At 45.6% G+C, this 26,102-nt stretch overlaps 2 protein-coding genes across 7 annotated transcripts in view; both read left to right on the top strand.

Moving 5' to 3' along the window:
- Positions 1 to 26,102, top strand: part of SHISA4 (shisa family member 4) — a 429,323-nt gene that overhangs the window by 321,723 nt on the left and 81,498 nt on the right. The gene's annotated exons all lie outside the window — the stretch shown is intronic.
- Positions 1 to 26,102, top strand: part of NAV1 (neuron navigator 1) — a 278,022-nt gene that overhangs the window by 246,355 nt on the left and 5,565 nt on the right. For 4 of the 6 annotated variants that reach the window (XM_050762167.1, XM_050762159.1, XM_050762185.1 and 1 more), the window contains 17 exons: positions 1,038 to 1,090; positions 1,854 to 1,877; positions 1,989 to 2,066; positions 5,087 to 5,170; positions 5,777 to 5,888; positions 15,380 to 15,501; positions 19,815 to 20,011; positions 20,280 to 20,472; positions 20,564 to 20,732; positions 21,024 to 21,121; positions 21,302 to 21,397; positions 21,806 to 21,965; positions 22,380 to 22,615; positions 23,460 to 23,614; positions 23,760 to 23,831; positions 24,313 to 24,509; positions 24,986 to 25,104. In XM_050762167.1, coding sequence (XP_050618124.1) covers positions 1,038 to 1,090; positions 1,854 to 1,877; positions 1,989 to 2,066; positions 5,087 to 5,170; positions 5,777 to 5,888; positions 15,380 to 15,501; positions 19,815 to 20,011; positions 20,280 to 20,472; positions 20,564 to 20,732; positions 21,024 to 21,121; positions 21,302 to 21,397; positions 21,806 to 21,965; positions 22,380 to 22,615; positions 23,460 to 23,614; positions 23,760 to 23,831; positions 24,313 to 24,509; positions 24,986 to 25,104 — 2,165 coding nt within the window. The remainder of the gene's footprint in view (positions 1 to 1,037; positions 1,091 to 1,853; positions 1,878 to 1,988; positions 2,067 to 5,086; positions 5,171 to 5,776; positions 5,889 to 15,379; positions 15,502 to 19,814; positions 20,012 to 20,279; positions 20,473 to 20,563; positions 20,733 to 21,023; positions 21,122 to 21,301; positions 21,398 to 21,805; positions 21,966 to 22,379; positions 22,616 to 23,459; positions 23,615 to 23,759; positions 23,832 to 24,312; positions 24,510 to 24,985; positions 25,105 to 26,102) is intronic. The other 2 variants (XM_050762177.1, XM_050762203.1) reach the window with 1 other exon arrangement.

The raw sequence follows: 26,102 nt of genomic DNA, 5'->3' as shown, positions 1-26,102 counted from the left end.
CCACTCCCACCACTCCCACCACCACACACACACATATGATTCACAGAACATCAAGTTGGGCCATTTCAGTTTTTTCTCCCCATCCCTTTGAAGGGTCTGGGGGCCCAGAAACCTTGGGTGGCACACCTAGCACTGGGGCATTGGGATGGAGCATCCATCACTGGGGCTGGGGGAGGGAAATTGAGCATGGAAGGGTTAAATGGCACGCCTCAGGATGCTCTGAAAACCACAGCTTCTCTCCTCCTCATTCTAGCCATAGTCTTTCCTCCCCACAGTCTCTCAAATATATGAAAAGAAAACAGGACATAATAGTAGCTCTTAATAAATCCTTACAAATAATTAGGCATCTCATTCCTCTTTCAAAAATGTTCCAAAGATGAGCACCAGGGAGGGCCATCTGATTGTTGGTGGTGATCTGGGTATTACTATTGATCAGAGCTAGAAGACCAGGCTTATGGCAGCTTAGATCTCCCATTATTATTTTCAAGATGGTCATTCCAGGAGGCATCTGCTGCAGACATGCTTTAGTTCTCACCGTAGGTTCTACTGAATAATCAGAATGACTATTCCTCACTTAAATATTGTTTTCATCTGAATGATCCCCAAGATCCTAAGTACATCCCCCAGTACTGAGAGGAGGAGGCGTGGGCAGAATTGCAGTATTTGTTCTGAGCAAATCTGATGAGAAACTCCCCTCTCCTGCGGCTAAAGTGCTTTCCTGACTGGGAAGATAAGATGATGACTATCCATGAAAGTCTCCTTTCCCTTCTCTGAAACCCTGTGCCCCTCAGAGCAGACTGAGCAAGGGACTGACATACCCAGGCTGCCAGAGAATGTAGGCTGAAAGAGGAGGCTAGCTCGACTCAAGACCTTGCTTTGGGCTCTTTTGATGCCAGTTGGGTTCCCTACTCTGTTCTTTCTGTTTGCTCCAGATGCCCTCCAGAATCATAATCCAAAGTCTTGCCTCAGGGGGTCTTCCAAAAACCCCTTGTCCCTGGAACCCACTGTTAACTCTTTGTGTTCTCCTTCTCTTTCAGTTCACGGCTCAGTGCTGTCCCTGGCCTCCAGTGCCTCCTCCACCTACTCCTCAGTAAGAGCATTAACTTCTCTTCCCCTCTCATCCCCTCTCCTCTACCATCCCATGCTCCCTAGAACCTCCTTGGAGTTGGATAACTGGGCGGGGAATGGGGGCACTGCTCTCTCTTCACTGTACCCATTGGGGTGGGAGTGGGGGAGGCACCTAGAGCTTGTAGCACTGACTTGGCTGCCTCAGGACCTCCATGGTCTTTCTGACCCCGCCACCAGCTCCTGAGCAAGTCTGGTGATTTTTGTTGCCCTCCTTTGAAAAATGGAGAATCCCCATGTTAGCAAGCCCTTTCTGTGCCATGGTAGATGGGAAGCATGTATGGCAAGGTGAGATGAATAGGTTTCTAGGACCCAGACTCCAGAACCCTAGAAGTGACCAAGTGTTTATTGTGGGGCGCCAGCCACAGCATTTGGCTATTAGGCATTTCTTGATTCATAGATTTATTTTGCCCCTAATTCTTTACTCCAAGTTGCTGGCAATAACTGTTAGTTCTCAAACCGACCAAAGTCTCATTTCCTAGCCTTTTTGGCAATGACAAAGTTTGCTGGAGATGAGCTCCAAATAAATCTTTTATTGAAACCCTAGTATAGATCTGAGCCGAGTCCTGTGAGGAGCCAGGGCCAGGAAACAAGAGTTTCAGCCTCTCTGCACCTCTGAGTCATGCTTCTTCACATTTCCTACCCTGCCACCGGGACCTGACTTCTTCACCTCCATAGTAACTACTTCCTTTCTCTCTCTTTCTCTCCTTCTGTGCTCCCTTCTTCAGGCTGAGGAGAGGATGCAATCTGAGGTAGGGTGCAAAGCCTTTGTCTCTGCTTGTTAACATCACTGCACCCCATTTTCCTTCCAAATCTTATACAGCTTCTGTAGCCAGTAGTTTGTGTTTCTCTTCCTTTTACAGCAAATCCGGAAGCTTCGTAGGGAACTGGAATCATCCCAGGAAAAAGTGGCCACCTTGACGTCTCAGCTTTCTGCCAATGTGAGTGCCATGAAGTAGGGAAAGATCAAGGCAGTTATTCTGACCATAGTTACACAAGTTCAGCCAAGGGAGGAAAATTACCTGGTAAGGTATCACCTGGACTGAGACTTCAAGGGCATGGGTCTTCTTCACAGCTTTACGACAGAAGACTAGGGGATTGTTCTTCCCCTTCTCTGAGGCTCAACTTTTATGAAGAACCATTTTGCTTCCACTCTAATTAATAGGTATGGATGAGTTCATGTCTGATGGGCTGAGCTCCCTAGAGAAAGAGAAGAAGATTGATTATCAGTGGTTCTGCATGGAGGCAGAAACAACCTTGCCATTGGTCATGGACAAAAGCAGTTATGGATTATAATTATAGGGCTCTTAGAGCCTTTCCACTGCCCTGGGGGGTGTTCATGTCTTTGTTCATGCCACATAACTGTGCAGGCACATAATTGGTCATTAGAATTCTGTCTGGTGACCACGACACTACTGAGAAACCTAACTCCCATTCTGGTCTGACTCCTTCATTCCCAACTGCCTTTTCTGAGTAGTCTCCTTGGGCAGATGGTAGAAACAATCTGAGGTTCAGGTTGAGAGCTAGAATTCTTTGTTTCTACCCTCAGTACCTCTGTTTAGAATGAGTCTATTTCTTTAGGCCTTAGTTTTTCTACCCTGTGACATGGGGAGAAATGAAGCCACCTCCTCTAACCAGGCTGTGGTAGTTTCTCCCCTGTGACTGAGTTGCAAACAGAGAACATAAGAGCCATTTTCCCCCAAAGCTGTAAACAACAGCTGAGCCGGATCTGCAGGAGCTTTCCAAGTGTTTGCACAAAAGTAACCATGTCTGCAATTTCCGCAGTAGTTTCTGGTTTTCTCTCTGCCCTTCCTCTCTGGGGAACCCAGCTGTCAGGCCTGGGGTCTATCCCTCAGAATTAGGTAGAAGAATCTCCACCAAGATTCTGAATGTTTCCAACACATTTCAGCAGCAGTTCCCTCGCCACACTGGTTATTCTCTTGATTCTCTTTTCCCAAACCCTCAATTCATAGGTTGTACCAGTTTGTCTGAAGCTCATGTTAAGCACTCTTTCCCACTCTTGGGGGACCCATAAGAATTGTAACATAAACAAGAACCATCTTTTCTCTCCCTTGTGCCACACCCACCAAAGCAAAAGGCCTGGGTCACGTCCTGCACACCCCAGGAAATTCATGTCTGGGAGATGCTGGGGGGGAGAGGCGCCAGGGAGGCAGAGAACATTATTATGTCTGATTCATTTACACTGCAATCTGTCAGCCACCATGCTGTCAAGGCTGGGCTGGAGCCAAGAAATTGAATTTAGAGGGTGATTTTTCTTAGAACAGGAAGTTCCATTTGGCTAAGAGAACAAACTAAACACCCAGACATGGTGGGTTCTGCATCTTAAAGGCAGATTTTTGCTGAGGGTCAGAACCCTGCCCTCAAGCAGGAGATGGGATGCTGGGACTCTAGGAAGGTTCCACAGCTCTCTTCAGGATTCCCTGACTACAAACCAAACTTCTGTCATGTTCCATGGAACTTCCTAGCTACTGAAGCTGAGGGCGCACCCTAGACGGAGGGTCCCAGACCACTTTACCCCTCTCAAATGCTAGCCTTTCTGCAGCACCACTGCTTAGCCCTGAGGTCTTACAGGTACCCTAGTCTGGGGTTGAGATTAGGGGAAGGGTCAACATAGGGAGAGGAAGTGTAGGGGAGAGGGGGGAGGAAGCCCAGCCAGAGCAAAAGGGGTCCCCTGGATGGGGAAAGGCAACACAGAAAAGCATACAGGGGTTCTTGGGGCCTCTCGTGAGTAGTCTTCCAGGGACTACAAGGAGTCTACAAGCAGACACACAGGGATGTAGAGAAGCAAACCAGAGAAGACCTGAGGTCAAGAAGACAGATGTTCCCTGCACAGTGGGTGAAAGGAAACTGCGCAGGTCGTGACATATTATAATCTCCTCAGAGCCCAGGTCTTGACAGATTTATAGTAAAAGTGCAAGAGGAGGCTCTAACGGGACCAAAGGGATTGCCTCTAGCCCTGGTCCTATGAAGTAGGTTTCGAACATGTGGGGCAGTAGATGAAAACTAGAGTTGACCCAACAGGGAGGGAGAATTGTAAGCCAGCAGGAGTCGTGAGAGTGCCACCAATTTCCTAGAGCTCTGCATGAAGGAGCTGCCCAGAGTATGCCCACTTCTTGCTAGGGTCACCAACTTGCTCAGATAGTCTCAGGATGGCTATTTCTCCATCCCCAAGTGCTCCCCTTTCTAGCCCCCGGCCTCATTCCCTTCACCTTGCCTATACATCTTGCAGCCAGTTGGCCAACTAGAGGTCAAACTATGCCAAACCAAGTGGCCTTAGCTCCTCCACTCAGCACCTTTCGGAACTAGCCTGCCTCTTACCTAGAGAGCCCTTTGGTATCCTTCACTCCTCATGAAACAGACCTGACACCTAGTGGCCAAATGGTGGAATGCCCCTGCAGTTTCCTTCCAGCCCTGTAAACCCGGAGAATCTGGGAACAAGGAGCAGATGCAAAGCAAGAAAGGGTGAAGCGGTGAAGTAGCAGAGGAGGAAGAGATGCACCAAATAATTTCTGCCAGGAGATTATTTGTCATGGGGGTCGGCCCACTCCACAATGCAGGAGTTAAACCAAAATAATAGAAACGACCCCAGAGGCTATGGCCTGCCTATCAAGTTGGCCACACCAAATATCACATAGAGCAGAGGGATAGTCCTACCTCTGGTAGATGATGGGTTTTAGATCTCAAGTCTCCAAGAGCCTCCAAAAACCTGCCCTACCCTCAACCTGGCTTCATTATTCGAGAAGCTAATTCACACCAGAAAATGTCTTTGATTTCCCCTTTGTCTGCTCAGGGAAGTCAATATTTTTTAACCACCAAGAGGCTTGCCAGCACTGGTCAGCTCTGAGATACAGGAAATCAGTTAAAACTATTTCCCATTGTCAGTCATTGCCTCTCACCCAGCCTTATGCAACTTAGCAATCTCTTTTTGTGTTTGTTTCAGGCTAATCTAGTGGCTGCTTTCGAGCAGAGCCTGGTGAATATGACATCCCGCCTGCGACACCTGGCAGAGACGGCCGAGGAGAAGGTGAGAGGCCTGGGAAGGGGAGGGAGGGAGGGGTGGGTGTGGTGAGGGGGGGGTTCTCCTGGACAGAGAGGCTGAGGCTGACCTCTTCTTGCTCATGGCTGCCAGTTTCTCCCCACCTCACTATCACCCTGGATTCTCAATCTGCCCCCAATACAGTGTGAGCATATTCCTTATCCCAATTCCCTGCCCTTCTCTGTAAGTTTCGTAGAATTCCAATGCCTCACCCATTGCCTGACACACCATAAGGGCTCCTGCTACTCCCAACTAATGATGCTGTTTTCTTTTCTTTTTTTCTTTTAAGACGGAGTTTCGTTCTTGTCACCCAGGCTGGAGTGCACTGGTGCGATCTTGGCTCACTGCAACCTCTGCCTCCCGGGTTTAAGCGATTCTCCTGCTTCAGCCCCACAAGTAGCTGGGATTACAGGTGCCTGCCACCACGCCCAGCTAATTTTTGTATTTTTAGTGGAGACTAGGTTTCACTATGTTGGCCAGGCTGGTCTTGAACTCCTGACATCAGGTGATCCACCCACCTCGGCCTCCCAAAGTGCTGGAATTATAGGTGTGAGCCACCGTGCCCAGCCAACGCTGTTTTCATTTCTCTCTTAGGACACTGAGCTGCTGGATTTGCGAGAAACCATAGACTTTCTGAAGAAAAAGAACTCTGAGGCCCAGGCAGTCATTCAGGGAGCCCTTAATGCTTCAGAAACCACACCCAAAGGTAGGACATCCAGCCACAGATTGAGAGGGAACAGGGGTGGCAGGAAAGGAAGAGTATTACAGATTTTTATCTGGGCCTATAGTATTCCAGGTCCTATATCAAATCTCTAGAAGGTGAGGGCCTTTAGATACCCTTTAGTGTGATGTCTGGACTGGTCAGTGAGGAGTACCAGGGACATGACCCCAGCTTCCCAAGGGATGAAGGCTAGTAGAGGAGACCTGTAAGCCCCAGGGGTCCTCTACTTAACCTTTACGTCAGGGCCAAAGAGCCATCAAAGCCCATCATTAAAATAGCCCTTAACATTTTTATGCAAATGTCTTGTGTGTCCACACACATGCACATAGATACACATACACACAATCTAATTTGATCCTCACTTTAGCTCTCCAAGGGAGATGCAGTCTACTCTTCCAATGAAACAACTAAAGTTCACGTAGGTTATATGGTGCTGAAATGGCAAGTTAGCCTGGATGTTTAGTCACCAGTCAAGCTTTGCTACGGAAGTCAAGATGGATGGGAGTCTGATGCCACAAAAATCTGTGGTCTCTAACTCCAATCAGGTCTTCAAGATACCTTGGCAGTTCTCTTACTTGTCCACAGTCAGTTTTCTTTTTTATTCCACTATCAGTGATTCCCAGCTTTCATTGATTTTTTCAAGCTCCTCATTTCCCCACTGACTTGCCTTACTCTGAACATAGCCTTGGCCCCCTCTTTAGTTAAGAAAATGAACATTTTCAAGAGAGAACTCCATTTACTCTTCCCCACTGCATGTGTTTATATTCATCCAATACTTATTTGTTTGTCTCCATTTTGTTGGAAGGATCCATCCCTTCTGGCCAAGAGTGACCGCTTATCTAATGTTTTAGGATGCCCTCTTTAGCAACCATACAACCCCCCTCCACGCCACACATGCCCTTTTCTACCTCTCTGATCTCTTAGGCTCTATTCATTCCTTCTCTGCTTATAAACCTGCCAAAGGCTCTTGTATCTTAAAGGGGAAGGATGTATCAATCTCTGTTCTAACTATAATCTTATTTCTTTTCTTCCTCCAGTTGATCCTACCTTTCCACCTCCCTTTCACACTTAACCCCACTATAATTACGCTTCTGTTACCATCATTCTACCAAAAACACTTTCACTAACATCACCAGTGACTCCCATTTTTCCAAAATCCAACTTACAAGTTTTAGTACTTATTTTACTTTTTTTTTTTTTTTTTTGAGTCAGAGTCTCACTCTGTTGCCCAGGCTGGAGTGCAGTGGCGCGATCTCAGCTCACCACAACCCCTGCCTCCCGGGTTCAAGCAATTCTCCTGCCTCAGCCTCCCGAGTAGCTGGGACTACAGGTGCGTGCCACCACGCATGGCTAATTTTTGTATTTTTAGTAGAGATTCGGTTTCACCATGTTAGCAAAGTGTTTTCAAGACTCATCCATGTGGGGCATGGTGGCTCATGCCTGTAATCCCAGCACTTTGGGAGGCCGAGGTGAGCGGATCACTAGGTCAGGAGATCGAGACCATCCTGGTTAACACAGTGAAACCCTGTCTCTACTAAAAATACAAAAAATTAGCCAGGCGTAGTGGCGGGCACCTGGAGTCCCAGCTACTCAGGAGGCTGGGGCAGGAGAATGGCGTGAACCCAGGAGGCGGAGCTTGCAGTGAGCTGAGATTGCGCCACTGCACTCCATCCAGCCTGGGTGACAGGGCAAGACTCAGTCTCAAAAAAAAAAAAAAAAAAAAAAAAAAAAAAAAAAAAAAAAAAAAAACAAAAGACCCAACTAGGTATCTATGTTGTATCATTCCTTTTTGTGACTGAGTAATATTCCATTGTGTAGATATACCACAGTTTGTTCAGCCATTCATCAGTTGATTAGGTAGGCATTGAGTTGCTCTCACTTTTTGCCTATTATGAATAATGCTGCCATGAACATTCATGTACAAGTTTGTGTGTGGACATACATTTTTAGTTCTCTGGGGTATATACCTAGAAGTGGAATTGCTGGGTCATATGGTAACTCTATGTTTGACTTTTTGACGAATTGGCAAGCTGTTTTCCAGAGCAGCTGCACCATTTTACATTCCTATCAGCAGCATATGAGGGTGCCAATATATCCATATTCTTTGTTTTTGTTTTTTTGAGATAGAGTGTCGCTTTGTTGCCCAGGCTGGAGTACAATGGTGCAATCTCGGCTCACTGCAACCTCCGCCTCCCAGGTTCAAGTAATTCTTCCGCCTCAGCCTCCCAAGAAGCTGGTATTACAGGTGCCTGCCACTACGCCCAGCTAATTTTTTTTTTTTTCGTATTTTTAGTAGAGACAGGGTTTCACCATGTTGGCCAGGCTGGTCTTGAACTCCTGACCTCCAGTGATCCACCCACCTCGGCATCCCAAAGTGCTGGATTACAGGCATGAGCCACCACACCCAGCCCTATAGCTCCACATTCTTGCTAACACTTACCTCTTTTTTGCAATAGCCATCTTAGTGGGTGTGAAGTAGTATCTCTTTGTGGTTTTGATTTTCATTTTCTTTATGGCTAAGAACACTGAGCATCTTTTCATGTGCTTATTTGCTATTTGTATGTCTTAATGGAGAAATGTCTATTCAAATCCTTTGCCCATTTTTAAAATCAGGTTGTCTTTTGTTGTCGAGCCTTAAGAGTTTTTTAATAATTCTGAATATTGGACCCTTATCAGACATATGATTTGAAAAACAGTTTCTCTCATTGTATGGGTTGCTGTTTCGCTTTCTTGAAAATATTATTTGAAGAACAAAAGTTTTCCATTTTCATGAGGCATAATTTATCTATTTTTTTTCTTTGGCTGCTTGTGCTTTAGGTGCTGTATCTAAGAAATTATTGCCTAATCCAGGGTCATGAAGACCTTCTCCTGGGATTCCTTCTAAAATTTTTTTTTAGTTTTAGGTCTTTGTTCCATTTTTGGTAAATTTTTGTACATGGTATGAGGTAGATAGTCCAACTTCATTCTTCTACATGAGGATATCTAGTTGTTCCAGCATAATTTGCTGAAAAGACTATTTTTCCCCCCCTGAATTGTCTTGGCACTCTTTAGGAAATCAATTGACCATACATATATGGGTTTCTTTCCTAGACTTTCAGTTCTATTCCATTCTTCCATATGTCTATCCTTGGCCAGTACCACATGGTTTTTATTACTGTAGCTTTGTAGTAAGTTTGGAAATTGGGAAGTGTGAGTCCTCCAACTTTGTTCTTTTTCAAGATTGTTTTGGCTACTCTGTGTCCTTTGCATTTCCATGTGAATTTTAGGATTCGTTTGTTAATCTCAGATTGAATTTTCCTAGGGATTGCATTGAATCTGTGTATCAATTTAGAGAGTATTGCCTCTTAACAATGTTAAGTCTTCTAATCCATGAACAGGCATGCCTTTATCTAAATATGCTTTCATTTTTTTCAGTGATATTTTGCAGTTTTCAGTATATGAATCTTTCACTTATTTTGTTAAACTTAGTTTTTATGCTGCTGTAAACGGAATTGTTTTCTTAATTTCTCTTTTGAGTTATTGATTACCAGTGTATAAAAATATAATTGATTTTTTTGCACATTGATCCTATATCCTGCAGACTTGCTGGACTCACTTATCAGCTCATTTGGTTTTACAATCTCTTCTTAATCTGTATTTCTATCCGTATCAGTCTCCTGAGTTCCAGACCTTTACTTCCAACCACATCTGGATGTTTCCACTTAGTTGACCTCATAGAGATATCTCTAACTTAATATGTCCAAAATTAAAGTCATCCCCTTCACCCCACTTACAAACACACAAGCCAACCTTTTCCCTTCTGCAGTTTGCGCATCTCAGGTATTATCATTTGCCTGGTTGCCCAAGCCTCTAATACGAGAATCATCTTTGATTCCTCACTGTTTCACCCTGTATAGTCAGTTAGTTCTAACTCCTACGTAGATCTCAATTCTATCCCTCTTATGTATTGTCACTATCCTGGCTCAGGTTTTTATCGTTCTTCTCCTAGAATATTTCAATAATTTCCTTACTGGTTTAGCTGTGCTCATTCTTCCAGTGCTTTCCTTGCCCTCAGAGTAATCCAATTATGTCAGTTAAGATCAGAAATTACTCCAGGCCAGGCACAGTGGCCCACGCTATAATCCCAGCACTTTGGAAGGCCAAGACAGGCATTCACTTTAGGCCAGGAGTTCAAGACCAGCCTGGGAAACATAGTGAGACCTCATTCTTTAAAAATTAGCCTGTAGTCCTAGCTACTCCAGAGGCTGAGTCTGGAGGACTGCTTGAGCCCAGGAGGTAGAAGCTGCAGTGAGCCGTGGTGGTTGCACTGACTCCAGCCTGGGTGAGAGTGAAATCATGTGTCGTAAAAAAAAAAAAAAAACACACACACACACACACACACACACAAGAAATCATTCTAATTTGAATATGGACTAGATATTATGTGAAAAGAATTACTGTTCATTTTCTCTCTCTCTCTCTTTTTTTATTTTTTATTTTTGAGACAAAGTCTCACTCTGTTGCCCAGGCTGCAATGCGGTGGTACAATCTCAGCTCACTTTAACCTCCGCCTCCCGGGTTCATGTCATTCTCCTGCCTCAGCCTCCTGAGTAGCTGGGACTACAGGTGTGTGCCACCACGCCCGGCTAATTTTTGTATTTTTAGTAGAGATGGGGTCTCACCATGTTGGCCAGGCTGGTCTCGAACTCCTGGCCTCAGGTGATACACCCACCTCAGCCTCCCAAAGTGTTGGGATTATAGGCATGAGCCACCGTGTCCAGCCACTGTTCATTTTCTTAGGTGTGATAATAGTACTGTGGGAGAATGTTCTTATTCTTAGAAAGTACATCCATCTCCAAAAAAAAAAAAAAAAAAAAAAGTATATTCTGAAGTCTTTAGTGTCAAAAGATGTATTCTCTGTAACTTATTTTCAAATTGTTCAAGAAACTGTGTGTGTGCGTGCATGTGTGTGTGTAGAGAGAGAGAGAGAAAGCAAATAAAACAAAATATTAACAATTGTTGAATTAGGTGGAGGGCATATGGGTTTTTCTGTGTGTAACCTGCTCTTCAAACATATATTTGTTGAATGAATGAATTGTGCTTTTTGCTATGAGTTTTCTTGTTATCCTCAGTTCATGTTGATCCAGGCTTAACTTAGTCAGGTGGATTTCTAGGAATATTCGAAGAATCAATGCTTAGGCAATAATGCCTATCTTTATTTTATTTTATTTATAAATAGATAATAAATATACATGGTACAAAATTCAAAATGCACAAGAGGTTTCTTAATTTTTGAAGATTGCTTGATTCTGCAACGTATCATTTGCTCTTAAAAGTACTATATAGGGTTGGGCGTGGTTCCTCACGCGTATAATCCCAGCATTTTGGGAGGCCATGGCGGGTGGATCACTCGAGGTCAGGAGTTCGAGACCAGCCTGGTCAACATGGTGAAACCCTGTCTCTACTAAAAATACAAAAATTAGCTGGTCATGGTGGTAGGTGCCTGTAATCCCAGCTACTCGGGAGGCTGAGACAGAAGAATCGCTTGAACCTGGGAGGCAGAGGTTGCAGTGAGGCGAGATCACACCATTACACTCCAGCCTGGGCAACAAGAGTGAAACTTTGTCTCAAAAAATATATACTATAGAGTGTATTTTTTGAATGCAATTGATATATCCCAACTAATTGAAACCTCCAAATAACTGATAGGCAGATGCACATACTTTGCTACCCTTTATTTTTATTTATTTATTTATTTATTTATTTATTTATTTATTTATTTGAGACAGGGTCTCACTCTGTTGCCCAGGCTGGAGCACAGTGGTGCTATCTCAGCTCACTGCAGCCTCAATTCCCGGGGCTCATGTGATTCTCCCATTTAAGCCTCCAGAGTATATGTGATTAGAGGTGCACAACACCATGCCCAGCTAACTTCTTGTATTTTTAGTAGAGATGGGGTTTTGCTATGTTGCCCAGGCTAGTCGCAAACTCCTGGACCAAGAAATCCACCCACCTGGGCCTCCCAGAGTGCTGGAATTACAGGCATGGGCCACCACACCCATCCCCTTTATTTTATTTTTAATTAACTAGTTTTAATTAAACTAATTTTTATCATAAAAGCAATGGATGTTCTGAGGGGGAATGTAAACTAGGGGTTGGCAAATCATGGCCCATCAGCCAAATCTGGCTTACCACTCTGTTGGTAAACAAAATTTTATTGGAAACACAGCCACTCTCATTAATTTATATAATATCCGTGGCTGCTTTCAGGCTACAACAGCAGAACTGAGGAGTTGTGATCAAGACCCTATGGCCACAAAGCATAAAATATTTACTTTCTGGCCCTTTACAGTAAATGTTTTCCAACCACTGAGATAAACTATACAGAAGGGTATATGGTGAAACATAAAATCCCTCTCCCTGAGTCACCCCTCCAAATCCCAATCCCCAGAGGTAAGTACTGCTAATAGTTTTAATCTTTTCCAGAAATAAATATCTGTGTATATACAAATAAACATATATGGATACATACATTCATTTTTACATAAATGAAGATTTCTTTCTAACTTCAACTTGGCATATCCCCGTTTTTGTTTGTTTGTTTTTGTTTTTGTTTTTTGTTTTTGTTTTTGAGACAAGGTCTCACTCTCATGCTGTTGCCCGGGATGGAGTGTAGTTATACAATCTCAGCCCACTACAACCTCCAACTCCTGGGTTCAAGCGATCCTCCTGCCTCAGCCACCCAAGTAGCTGGGACCACAGGTGTGTGCCACTACACTTGGCTAATTTTGTAATTATTTGTAGAGATGGGGTTTCACTATGTTGCCTAGGTGAACTGCTGGCTCAAGCCATCCTCCTGCCTTGGCCTCCCAAAGTGCTGGGATTACAGGCATGAGCCACCACACCCAGCCTCAGCATATCCTCTTGAGAATTTCCCATGCTTTTTAAAAATAACTGAAGTACTCTAGTGTCATTAACTGGGTATGATAATCGTACAAAGGGTTTTCCACATGCCTTATGAGCTTTGTAGTTCCAGCATCAGATCCTAGGATCTTGTTTTCCCTGTAGTATCAAGGGAAAATTAGAGTTTAAAAGATAATTTCTGATCATGGTGAGAGTGAGGAAAATAACCAAACCTTACCCACATCTCCTTCATCTAACAGGTTTTGTTTCTAGGAGAAAATTGCAAATAGTCACTTTACTACTCCCCTTCCTCCAGTTTAGTTTCCCTCCATTTCCTCTTTTTCATTGTTAACATAGTAAGCTCTGTTTAAAATTTTTTTTTTTTTTTTTTTTGAGACGGAGTCTCGCTCTGTCGCCCAGGCTGGAGTGCAGTGGCCAGATCTCAGCTCACTGCAAGCTCCGCCTCCCGGGTTCCCGCCATTCTCCTGCCTCAGCCTCCCGAGTAGCTGGGACCACAGGCGCCGCCACCTCGCCCAGCTAATTTTTTGTGTTTTTAGTAGAGACGGGGTTTCGCCGTGTTAGCCAGGATGGTCTCGATCTCCTGACCTTGTGATCCGCCCGTCTCGGCCTCCCAAAGTGCTGGGATTACAGGCTTGAGCCACCGCGCCCGGCCTAAAAATTTTTTTTAAATAGACACGAGGGCCTCACTATGTTGCCCAATCTGCTCTCAAACTCCTGGGCTTAAGTGATCGTCCTGCCTTGGCCTCCCTGAGTGCTGGGGTTACAGTTGTGAGCCACTGAGCCCAGCCTAAAAAATCTTTGACATCACACCATAGTTAGGCACGATGTTTGCATTGAACGAGGTTGAGTGAAATGTGCAGAGGACCTCCCTGTGCATTTCTTTGCAACTTCCTATGAATCTATAATTATTTTAAAATAAAATGGATTTTTAAAATCAGATAATATTTTGCCTTAGATTAAGAATTTCTGTTCTCCATTATCTATGGCACAGAGGCAAATTTCCTTTAAAAGACATTGAGGGGGCCAAGCACAGTGGCTCATCCCTGTAATCCCAGTACTTTGGGAGGCTGAGGCAGGTGGATCACCTGAGGTCAGGAGTTCGAGACCAGCCTGGCCAACATGGCAAAACCCCATCTCTACTAAAAATACAAAAATTAGCCCGGTGTGGTGGCAGGAGCCTGTAATCTCAGCTACTCAAGAAGCTGAGACAGGAGAATCGTTTTGAACCCAGGAGGCAGAGGTTGCAGTGAGTCAAGATCACGCCACTGCACTCTAGCCTGGGCAAGAAGAGTGAAACACCTTCTCAAAAAAAAAAAAAAAAAGAAAAAAAGAAAAGACATTGAGGGGCTGGGCGTGTTGGCTCATGCCTATAATCCCAGCACTTTGGGAAGCCATGGCAAGACGATCACTTGAACCCAGCAGTTCAAGACCACCCTGGGCAACACAGCAAGACCCTGTCTCATTAACAAAAAAGAAAGAAAGAAAAAGAAGTCCAGGCGCAGTGGCTCATGCCTGTAATCCCAGCACTTTGGGAGGCTGAGGCTGTGGTCAGGAGTTCAAGAACAGCCTGGTCAACATGGTGAAACCCCATCTCTACTAAAAATACAAAAAAATTAGTGGGCCTGGTAGCGGGCACCTGTAATCCCAGCTACTCGGGAGGCTTAGGCAGAGAATTTCTTGAACCCAGAAAGTGGAGGTTGCGGTGAGCCGAGATCATGCCACTGCACTCCAGCCAGGGTGACAGAGCGGGATTCTGTCTCAAAAAAAAAAAAAAAAAAGAAAGAAAAGAAAAAGGGAAAAAGACATTGAGAACTGTCCCTGATCTGGCCTGAGCCTAACCTCACCCTTACTTTTTTCTGTACCCCCACACATGCCCTCTGCTGCTTCCATTCCAGACTACCCACAGTTCCTCAAAGCAAAGCCAGTTCCCTGGACAGTGCCTTTGCTTGTACCTTTTCTTCAGCCCTAAATACGTTTTCCAAAATTCCCATCTGAAAAATTTCTATTCTTTCAGTTCTCAAACATCTTTTGCTAATCCCTTCCTTCCCTGTTGTAGAAAAGTAGATTATTTTTTGTGCCATCACAAACCTCAGAAAGTGAAGATTTTCTACCCACCAGATGAGAAAACTGAAGCTCTTTCAGGTGGAATGCAGAGTACATGGCTAGTAATGTACTTGGCTAGTACATGGCTAGTCCTTGGCCTTGGACCACCAGATAGCCAAGTATTGCTAGAAAAATCATGAAAAATGGTAGGTTGATGTCTCCATAAAGAGGGCTGGCTTTAGTTAAGTCCTTAGACTGATTCAAGCTGAGTTCATGACTCCATGCTAACTTCTGGTTCTTGAGAAAAGGAATCATTTCTTATTTAATTCTTACCTTTTGCACTTTTTCTGTGTTGAAACATGATTGGGACTCAATAAATGTTTGCTGAATGAATGATCCAAAAAAATGAATAATGTGGATTGAGGAGTTGGTTGGTTCTCCTTTCTCTTATCTTCTGCCACTAGACTTGCCTGAAGTCTCACGTCCTCTCTAAATCTCTTCTGTTTTTTCCCACTTGTACTTGGCCCTAGAACTTCGGATCAAGAGACAAAACTCCTCAGATAGCATCTCAAGCCTCAACAGCATCACTAGCCATTCCAGCATCGGCAGCAGCAAGGATGCTGATGCAAAAAAGAAGAAAAAAAAGAGTTGGGTAGGTAAAGGTTTGGGGGGTGGGGAACTAGGTAGAACCGTGGTGGACCGCCTTCACCTCGGCATAGGGATCAAATCCTTCTGGGATTAACTAAGGTGTAGTCCCATCTAACACTGAGCCCTAGTGTGATGTCCGCTCAGAGCACGGTCTCCCAAATTCTCCCTTCCCTCAATCATTCCCTACTTGTCCCCAGGGCCACCCCTCTGACCTTTATATATATGTATCTGCTTTCTTTGGACTTTCTTTGGGCTCTCCATTTGGTTAGGCCAGATGTATTTGGCAGCAGAAGGATGATGAGGAAATACTCAGAAGGAAACATCTTATCAGTTCCGTTCCCCCGATTCCCCCACTCCCTTCTATACTATGGAGAGATTTTATGAACAAAGCTGTTCATTCTAGACTCCTGGAGGTCATTTCTTTAATTTTTGGAGATGCTTTGTGGAGCTTTCCAGATTACTTCAAAAGACTCTTTATTATTACCTTTGGTAGGTCCAGAAGTCATTTTTGTGCGTGTGGTGTTTTTCCCTTGCATAATCCTAAACTGACCTTTCTGAAATTCTTCAGGCAGGTCTAGACAGTCTCAGCCCCTCTTGCTGACTGTGGTAAGAAAGCATCCCCAAGTGGACATGTCCTGCTTCTCTGTCCCCTGTTCAGTAAGGCACTTCCCCAGACCTTTGTATAATGCAGACAAGTACCAGCTGCGTGAAATGAGTGATTAAGTGTTGATTCTTTTTTTTTTTCCTTCAAAATGCTGACTCCAAATCCCTATTTTTTTCCAGGTCTATGAGGTAAGAGACCCAGTTCCTATCCCCTTATTTTCTCTTTCCCTTTGCCATACCTTCCCTATTTCCAGAGCAACTCCCTTCCCCTAAAAACAAAAATGAATGACCACTCATAACACTAACTGTAACGACCACCCAGAGTTCCTAACTCACTCCACTGCATGGTCCATCCACAGCTGCCCCATGTGAGGACAGAGGAGTGGTCTGGTTGGGGGCCAAATGGGAAAGTCAAACAAAATTCAAATATATTCCCTACTATCTTCCCCTGTTACAAAATTGGCCTGTTATAAAAAGCAGTTAAATTGAGCTCCTCCTATCCAGAAAAATGAACCTTCTTCTTTTTGGTTCCATAATACCTAGAGACCTAACATGGAAGAGAGTCACTGGATGAAAGTTATCTTGACTACAGTTTCCACAGGCCAGTTCAGCCTGGGTCTAACCTGAAGATTTAGCTCTAGAGTAGGATGAACCAGAGATAGGTGAGGGATAGAGACCAAGAGGGCACACTCAAGTCACCCCAAAGCCTAAAACTGTCTAAGCATTCTTGGAGTTCCCAAAGACATTTCAGGGATGAGAGTATAGTCTAAGATGAACAGAAAATGCATCCAGAATTTCTGTTACAAACCAGATACCTGAGGTCCACTCTAACCCTACCCCAACATTGTGCTAGGTGTTGTGAAGGATATGAAAAACAGAATCTATAATCTCGTCATTAAGGAGCCCGCAGTATTACTGGGGAGACCAAAAAAAGTATACATATAAAATTAATAGCAACCCAACAGTGCCACAATGCTTATTCGAGCAGTAAGTGCTAAGGGAGTTCACAGATGACGAGACGGTGATTACAATAAGCAGGGAAGACTTCTCAAAGGAGGTAAAAGTTAAACTGAGATGGAACTGTGATGGGTAGAGAGGAATGTGTTGGGAGGCTTTCTACATAGACACTATTCAGAAGAGAAGCAATGGAAGATGGAGAAGGCCAGCTTAGCTAGAGAACTGACTAAGTAGGGTATAGTCAACATAGGAAGAGCCTGATACTTATTTAAATTTGATTTTTTAGATTAACATTTCCCAAAGTGTGTTCCACTGATTGCCAGCCCATTGAGATGCTCCTTAAAATGTGATACCATTGACTGGGCTCGGAGGCTCAGGCCTGTAATCCCAGAACTTTGGGAGGCTGAAGTGGGCGGATCACTTGAGCTCAGGAGTTCAAGATCAGCCTGGGCAACATGGTGAAACCCCGCCTCTACCAAAAATGTAACAATGTACTGGGTATGGTGATGCATGCCTGTGGTCCCAGCTACTTGGGGGCTGAGGTGGGAGGATAGCTTGAGCCTGGGAGATTAAGTGAGCCAAGATTGCATCACTGCGCTCTAACCTGGGTGATAGAGTGAGACCCTGTCTCCAAAGAAAGAAAACAGTGATACCATCATCAAATAAATTTGAGAAGTACTGCATTTTCTCTCTCTCTTTTTTAATTTTTTTTTTTTTTTTTTTTTTTTTTTTTTGAGGCAGAGTCTCACTCTGTCACCCAGGCTGGAATGCAATGGTGCGATCTTGGCTCACTGCAACCTCGGCCTCCCAGGTTCAAGCAATTCCCCTGCCTCAGCCTCCCGAATAGCTGGGATTACAGGCATGCACCAACATGACCAGCAAATTTTTGTATTTTTAGTAGAGACGGGGTTTCACCATCTTGGCCAGGCTGGTCTCAAACTCCTGACATCAGGTGATTCGCCCACCTCCGCCTCCCAAAGTGCAGGAATTACAGGCATGAGCCACTGCGCCCGGCCTAAGTACTGCATTTTCTACATCTGCACAGAAAAAGTTCTGAGATATCCCCTAGCAAATAATCTTGTTTCATTTTGCTTAATCCATTGTTCCCTAAACTCATTTAACCATGGAACCATTAGCCACGTAACACCAAACATCTCCCAACAGTTCTGGCTTTGGGAATACTGAACTACACATATTCTCACTTAGGATCTTATTGATCTTAGGGGCATATGCTCCAGGCAGCTTGTCATAGGATCTCTTTATACACACACACACGCGCACACACACACACACACACACACACACACAGCATCCCATGAGGCAGTGGTATGGAGAAACTTCACTGGATTGAAAATTAGGAAGCCTGAGTTCTAGTCCTAAGTCTTACGTCAATTAGGTAGTTTCAAGCAACTCAACTCTGGCCTTTTCAGGCTCAGTTCTTCATCTCTGCAGAGAACTGAGCTTTATGGTATTTTGAGCCCTGACTGCTCAGTGATAAGAAGTCACCTGGAGCCAGCCAGCTGCACACATACTCACTCATTCATATCTCCACCACAGCCAAGTTGGTCCTCTTTATGTCTTGCCTGGTGGAAACCCCAAGACACACCACCCACCAGCTCCATCCATCACCTGACGGCCTTCCTATGTTCCAGGAGAGACACTTAGAAAGTGTACCCTCAAATTTTTCCTTCTTTTTTCTCACTGTCCCAAATATCTGGTTTGCCTTTGTCCCCTATAACCTTTGACCCCTCCTTTACTCTCTGCCTCTTGCTGCCATTTCATATTTGTGTCCCTGTGTGTATGTGTGTGTGTATGTGTGTGTGTGTGGTGTGTGGTGTGTGCATGCTGTATGGATGCATGTGGATGGGTATGGGACAGGACCCTGGTTTGCATCTCTAGCTCACATCCCTAACACCCAAGCTCATCAACATCAAGATCAAACAAGCTACGGTCAGATTATAACACCCCAAGTACTCTAAGGAAATGCTGGGAAATAGCCCTTCTTCTAGGACATTGGAAATCATAGAAAATGCTTATGTCTGGCTGTTTTAACCATTCTGTGATGTCCTGGGCACAAGAAATACTAACAGAAGCTTGAGCCCACTGCCTTCTCATGTTCTCCACAGAATCATATTGTCAGTTTCTGGTTGATAGATGACTAGATGAACAGATTCTGGGCTGATGAGCCCTAGTCAGAGGCATCATGAGGTGGCATCTGAGGCCCACAGTGAGCTAGGTTCTAGACTGAACAGTTATTGTTCTGCTGCAGAAGGTGGGATTGGATCACTGAGCTGTATACATTGTGACCTCTGGGAACTTCTCTCTGTCCCCATCAGGGGCACAGTGACCCTATGAGCAACAGAACACCCAGGAAGTTCCCATAGCCTACAACAGCAGCAAGCTAGAAGATTCTATTCTTTCTCTCAGTCCTAATTTTCTTTCTTTCTTTCTTTCTTTCTCGTTCTTTCGTTCTTTCGTTCTTTCTTTCTGTTTTTTGAGATGGAATCTCACTCTGTTGCCAGGCTGGAGTGCAGTGGCTCAATCTCAGCTCACTGCAAGCTCCACCTCCACGGTCCTGATTTCTAGGCAACTCTTCTGTCCATATTCTATGAATCAAGTGAAGTGTTATAGAGGGTGGCTTAATTAAAGTAAATCCCCTGCCTCCAGCTCTCTCTGTCTCACAAGTCCCAATCCAGTCCTCCCCCATCCCAATAGTGGAGTCCTGATGTCCCTCTACCTGGATCTGCTTTTTTCTAGCTTCGAAGTTCCTTCAACAAAGCGTTCAGTATAAAAAAGGGGCCCAAGTCAGCTTCCTCATACTCGGATATAGAGGAGATTGCTACACCCGACTCCTCGGCTCCCTCATCCCCCAAACTACAGCATGGTTCTACGGAGACTGCTTCACCCTCCATCAAGTCGTCCACCTCATCCTCCGTGGGCACTGATGTCACCGAGTAAGTGCTCTCTCGCTCCCTGCCACCCAGCCTGTTACCAGTGTAAGCTGCGGGCTAGAGTTGACAGGAGGCCATTAGACCTTAGACAAGCAGTACTTATTACTGACCTCTCCCTGGGCATATGAGACCAACATATGGACCTTTCTTCTCATACTGATTGAGTATCTATGGGCAGGAGGAGCCAAGACCACCAACCATGCCTCTTCATATTCTCTAGTAACTCTACTGCTTCTTCATGTAGCTTGGCTTAACTCTTGCTATCTTACAGGGGCCCCGCTCACCCAGCCCCCCACACTAGGCTATTCCATGCAAATGAGGAGGAGGAGCCGGAGAAGAAGGAGGTATCGGAGCTGCGTTCTGAGCTATGGGAGAAGGAAATGAAGCTTACAGACATCCGCTTGGAGGCCCTCAACTCTGCCCACCAACTGGATCAGCTTCGGGAGACCATGCACAACATGCAGGTCAGCATCTGGGAGGACAGCTGCAGGAAAGGGAAGACCAAGGTTTGCTACTGTCCAATCTGCCACCCTACCCTATCTGTTCTCCCCACAGTTGGAGGTGGACCTGCTGAAAGCAGAGAATGACCGGCTGAAGGTAGCCCCAGGCCCCTCATCAGGCTCCACTCCAGGGCAGGTCCCTGGATCATCTGCGTTATCTTCCCCGCGCCGCTCCCTGGGCCTGGCACTCACCCATTCCTTCAGCCCCAGTCTTGCAGACACAGGTACCTGTGCGGGAGAAGAATCTATAAGGGTGAAGGGAAGAAAGGGGCTTATTTCAGTGTTACACCATTGCACTGGCTCTGGTCAGAGAGGTAACAGTGCCCAAGTCAAGCAGATGCCAGTGTCCTGAGACACTGAGTTGTAATGGTCCTTCAACCTTAACTACTTTTGAGCTTAGGACCTCCATTCCTTCTCTGTGGCAAATAGAATTATTTGGAAAGGATAGTGATTGGAAAGTTTAGGAAAGGCTGCAGGTACTCCTAAAACCAGTTGGTTCTTTTCAATCCCCACAGACCTGTCACCCATGGATGGCATCAGTACGTGTGGTCCAAAGGAGGAAGTGACCCTCCGGGTGGTGGTGAGGATGCCCCCGCAGCACATCATCAAAGGGGTAAGGAACTTCAGGGAGAGCCCCGGTGGGAACAAACAAATACTGTTACATTTATCCAAGAAAATCTGGGCCCCGGGTACCTCCAAAACCAAAGAACTCAACTCCTAAGGCCTTTAGGACCCTGGTTCATGGAGTCATCTGCAGTGAAGCTCAAGAGCTTTTCCTTCCTTGGCTTTACAGGACTTGAAGCAGCAGGAATTCTTCCTGGGATGTAGCAAGGTCAGTGGAAAAGTTGACTGGAAGATGCTGGATGAAGCTGTTTTCCAAGTGTTCAAGGTAAAGGGATACCTGCACTCAAAAAGGTTGCTCATCCTCTCATGGGATATATATACTTTTTTAGAGACGGAGTCTCACTCTTGTCACCCAGGCTGGAGGGCAGTGGCGTGATCACAGCTCACTGCAGCCTTGAACTCCTGGGCTTAAGTAATTCTCCTGTCACAGCCTCCTGAGTAGCTGGGATTACAAGCATGTGCCAGCATGCATGGCTTCTCATGGGATATTAAGCCATCCAGGCACAGGGACCCTGGGGACCTTTGAGGCTTTATGGAGAAATGCTGCCTAGGAAAAGCACATGCTCTGCACTTTCTCCATCTACTTCTGTTTCCTCTGATAGACATTCTTTGTTGTAGCTTTTACACTTGTGTTTGTATATTTTCTTCTTGTTCTGCCTGTCTTTTCTGTCAGGACTATATTTCTAAAATGGACCCAGCCTCTACCCTGGGACTAAGCACTGAGTCCATCCACGGCTACAGCATCAGCCACGTGAAACGAGTGTTGGATGCAGAGCCCCCCGAGATGCCTCCTTGCCGTCGAGGTGTCAATAACATATCAGTCTCCCTCAAAGGTCAGTCTTTGTCTCTTGGGGTGAGGTGGTGTGGCATGAAGGCAGGGACAGGATCATCAAATAATCTGTCATGCATTCATTCACCAAGAACTCACTGAGAAGGTATAATATGAAGATGCTTAAGTAATGTGAGATATAAAAAGATGAGTAAGACCCAGTCCTAACTTTGGCTCCCAGGGAGACTTTTGCTAAGCCTAGGATTTTTACTTCGCTCCTCACCCCCAGCTCAGAGCATGTCCCTAAAAAGATTTAAGTTTTCAAAACTGGGGGTTAAGGGACTCTTATGGAACTGTGGGGCAAGTGGCTCTGAGTTTCTTCAGGGGGCTCCTAGATGAAGAAAGAAAAGCCCTTTAGGATCCCTTGCTATCCTCAAGACCCTGGTCAAGACTCGTGCTTTCTGGGGTGGGGGTTCAGGTCTGAAGGAGAAATGCGTCGACAGCCTGGTGTTTGAGACGCTGATCCCCAAGCCGATGATGCAGCACTATATAAGCCTCCTGCTGAAGCACCGGCGCCTCGTCCTCTCAGGCCCCAGCGGCACGGGCAAGACCTACCTGACCAATCGCTTGGCCGAGTACCTGGTGGAGCGCTCTGGCCGTGAGGTCACGGAGGGCATCGTCAGCACCTTCAACATGCACCAGCAGTCTTGCAAGGTGGCTACCCCCCGACACCCCCGTCAGCCTTTGTTCATGCCTCAGCCTTCCCCAAGACCTTTCCCCAGCCCCTTCCTGCCTCATTGTTCCCTTTTCCTCACCTCTGCCTTCATCTTTCTTCTCCTCTTCTGTGTTCATTTCCTTCCCTCTCTGTCTATCCCCTTTTCCAGTCTTCTCCTTTCCCTCCCCGCAATTTCTTTCCAACATCTTGCCCTTAACTTGTTTCTCCACACTTTCCCTTGCCTTTGTGGAGAAAGGCTTTCCTCTCCACACTTTTCCTTGCTTTGTGCACCTTCCTCCTCAGTTGGTCATTGATGAAACTGCATCCTCCTCATTTCTACCCCACTCTCTGCCAGCCCCGTCAATCCATCCCTTCTCTTTTGTTCTCTTCCTTCTACTTCTCTTCTCAGTATTACTCTCTGACCTTGGCCTTTCTGGGAAGAAGCACTCAGAATTAAATGGTACATATTGTACCCTCCCCTGCCAAAACCTGATGTCTCTTGAGCACACCCTAATACTATGGAGTTGGTTCAAATCTTTGCTCTTACCAGCTGGGGGAGGCATGCCCGTCAACAGTAGTCCATGGTACCTGTGAAAATCCACCTAGGAAATACCATATGTCCCCGACCTTTGGGGAATTTTGCAGCTGCTGCTTAAGAGGGTTGCTTTAGAGCCTTTGGAACCACTGCTTATCACTGTGGTAATCTGATTCTACAATCAAATTTCCAAGGAACTAAAGGCCCCAGGGGAATCTAGATAGTAAAACTTCTTCAAAATCCTGATTTCCAAGGCTGATCCAGCTGCTTATTCCCAAGTGTGGACCCACAGCCTTCTTTTATTCCAGGATCTGCAACTGTATCTTTCCAACCTGGCCAACCAGATAGACCGGGAAACAGGAATTGGGGATGTGCCCCTGGTGATCCTATTGGATGACCTGAGTGAAGCAGGCTCCATCAGTGAGTTGGTCAATGGGGCCCTCACCTGCAAGTATCATAAATGGTAAGTAAGCTGGGGTCGAGACAAAACTCACCAAAGCGGGAGGAGGGAGAACCCCGTCCAGGACAACCTATGAGTTGTGTGCACGTGGCAGAAAGCAAGTGTGAAGGCAAGTCTAAGTGAATCTTTTTCCCCTTTCTCCCTACAGTCCCTATATTATAGGTACCACCAATCAGCCTGTAAAAATGACACCCAACCATGGCTTGCACTTGAGCTTCAGGTAAGAACTCTGGCTCTGGATGAACCTTCTGACCCTATCCAAGAGTCTTCAATCCTGGACTCTGGCCAGAAGGCAGTAGATAGGAGAAGGAAAGAGAAGTATCCAGAGCTTTTTGGGCTGGAAAGAGAAAGTAGATGTATTTGTCATGTCAGTTTCAAGGTGGAGGAGGACACTTGAGGAGAGAAAAGGACTGCAAAGCTAAGAGAGAGACAGGTAGGTTGCTCTAAGCAGAATTAGGAAATTCTCTGTCCGCACACGCTGATCTGGGTCAGTGATGTCAGAAGGTTATCTGAAGAGGGCTACCGATTTGAGAATCAGCTCTACCACCCCAGGGCTGCTGCTCTGAGTTCAGATGTCCCCACTATTACTTGAAAAGAACCGAGTAGGCATTAGTGAGAAGGAGGGACGGACTGGCAGGGGCTGAACCCTGACAATGTCCCCATTGCCACTCTGACCCCACTTTCCCCATCCTTGGTGGCAGGATGTTGACCTTCTCCAACAACGTGGAGCCAGCCAATGGCTTCCTGGTTCGTTACCTGAGGAGGAAGCTGGTAGAGTCAGACAGCGACATCAATGCCAACAAGGAAGAGCTGCTTCGGGTGCTCGACTGGGTACCCAAGCTGTGGTATCATCTCCACACCTTCCTTGAGAAGCACAGCACCTCAGACTTCCTCATCGGTACTGGGGTCCAGCTTCCCCCTGGGGGTCAGGAGGTGGCTTCCCTTTTCCACTGTACCACCTGGAGGGATGCTCCCTTTCCTTCCTGGACTCTTCAGCATGTAAAGGAACTCCAAGCCTTGTGGCTTCAGACTTAGAACCACTTAACAAGCCTTCCCAACACAACACCACTTCAATCACCAGAAAGCTAACTCCTCTCCCTAGTTTTTTCCCAAAATTAACAGAAAAAAAGGAGGGCACATATGTAGGAGGGAATTAAACAGCTTTCCTCACTCCCTTATCTCACGTCTACCTTGTGAAGCAGGACTTATGAGATTGCCATCTAGGCAGTCAGCACCCACTAGTCTTGACAACTCTAAATTTCCTTTAATCCTTTGGTGTCAGACCCCTCTGCCTGGTACTAAGGAGTAAAAGAGGCACAAAACTGGGAAGATCTAGGTTCCCAGCCGTGTTCATGGCCTCATCCTCTTCCCTAGGCCCTTGCTTCTTTCTGTCCTGTCCCATTGGCATTGAAGACTTCCGGACCTGGTTCATTGACCTGTGGAACAACTCTATCATTCCCTATTTACAGGAAGGAGCCAAGGATGGGATCAAGGTGAGCCCTACCCTCTTCAGTCAAACCCCAAGATCAGGCTGTCCTACCTAACAAAGTAGAAATGTTTCTTTAATGTTAGGCCTGGGACTACTGGGATTAGTTAGGTTCTCTTTCTACCAGGTGGAGCAAGGCACTAGATAGACTAAGCTGCTTTCCTGCCTCCACCTGCCATTCAGCAAATGGCACAATGACCACTGCCTCTGGGGCCATCTCTCCAGCCCTAGGCCTTCTGGCTCTAAGTCCAATTTAAACCACTCTCTAGGAGTCAGAGCACACAGAAAAATAATTGAGCTAAGAATTAAGTAAAACGCTAATTTAAGAAAAAAAAAAAAAAAAAAAAAACCTTAGTTTAGCTACTTACTAACTACTAATTAAGTATGTTATATTGACCAAGTTACTTTTTAAATATCCTCATATGTAAAAAAAAAAAAAAAAAAAAAAAAAAGGAGGTATCACGTTCTGCTCTACCTAAATCACTGGAGTCTTTTGAAGACAAAATGAAATATGTAAAAAGATTTTTAAAAGTTAGAATAAGGAGGCCAGGCACAGTGGCTCACGCCTGTAATCCCAGCACTTTGGGAGGCCGAGGCAGGTGGATCACGAGGTCAGGAGATCAAGACCAGCCTGGTGAGACCCTGTCTCTACTAAAAATAGAAAAAATTAGCCAGGCTAATTTTTTTTTTTTTTTTTTTGTAGTCCCAGCTACTCGGGAGGCTGAGGCAGGAGAATGGCGTGAACCCAGGAGGTGGAGCTTGCAGTAAGCTGAGATGGTGCCACTGCACTCCAGCCTGGGCAACAGAGCGAGACTCTGTCTCAAAAAAAAAAAGTTAGAATAAGGCCGGGCCCAGTAGCTCTCGCCTGTAATCCCAGCATTTCAGAAGGCTGAGGCGAGAGGACTACTTGAGCCCAGGAGCTTGGGCAACATGGAAGACCCTGTCTCTACAGAAAATTTAAAAAATTAGCCAGGCATGGTGGTGCACACGTGTAGTCCAGCTATT

Source organism: Macaca thibetana, chromosome 1 (genome assembly GCF_024542745.1).
Source record: "Macaca thibetana thibetana isolate TM-01 chromosome 1, ASM2454274v1, whole genome shotgun sequence".
NCBI classification, from domain to species: domain Eukaryota; kingdom Metazoa; phylum Chordata; class Mammalia; order Primates; family Cercopithecidae; genus Macaca; species Macaca thibetana.
The sequence above is the reverse complement of the archived record's forward strand: the minus strand, read 5'-3'. Positions and strand labels throughout refer to the sequence as shown.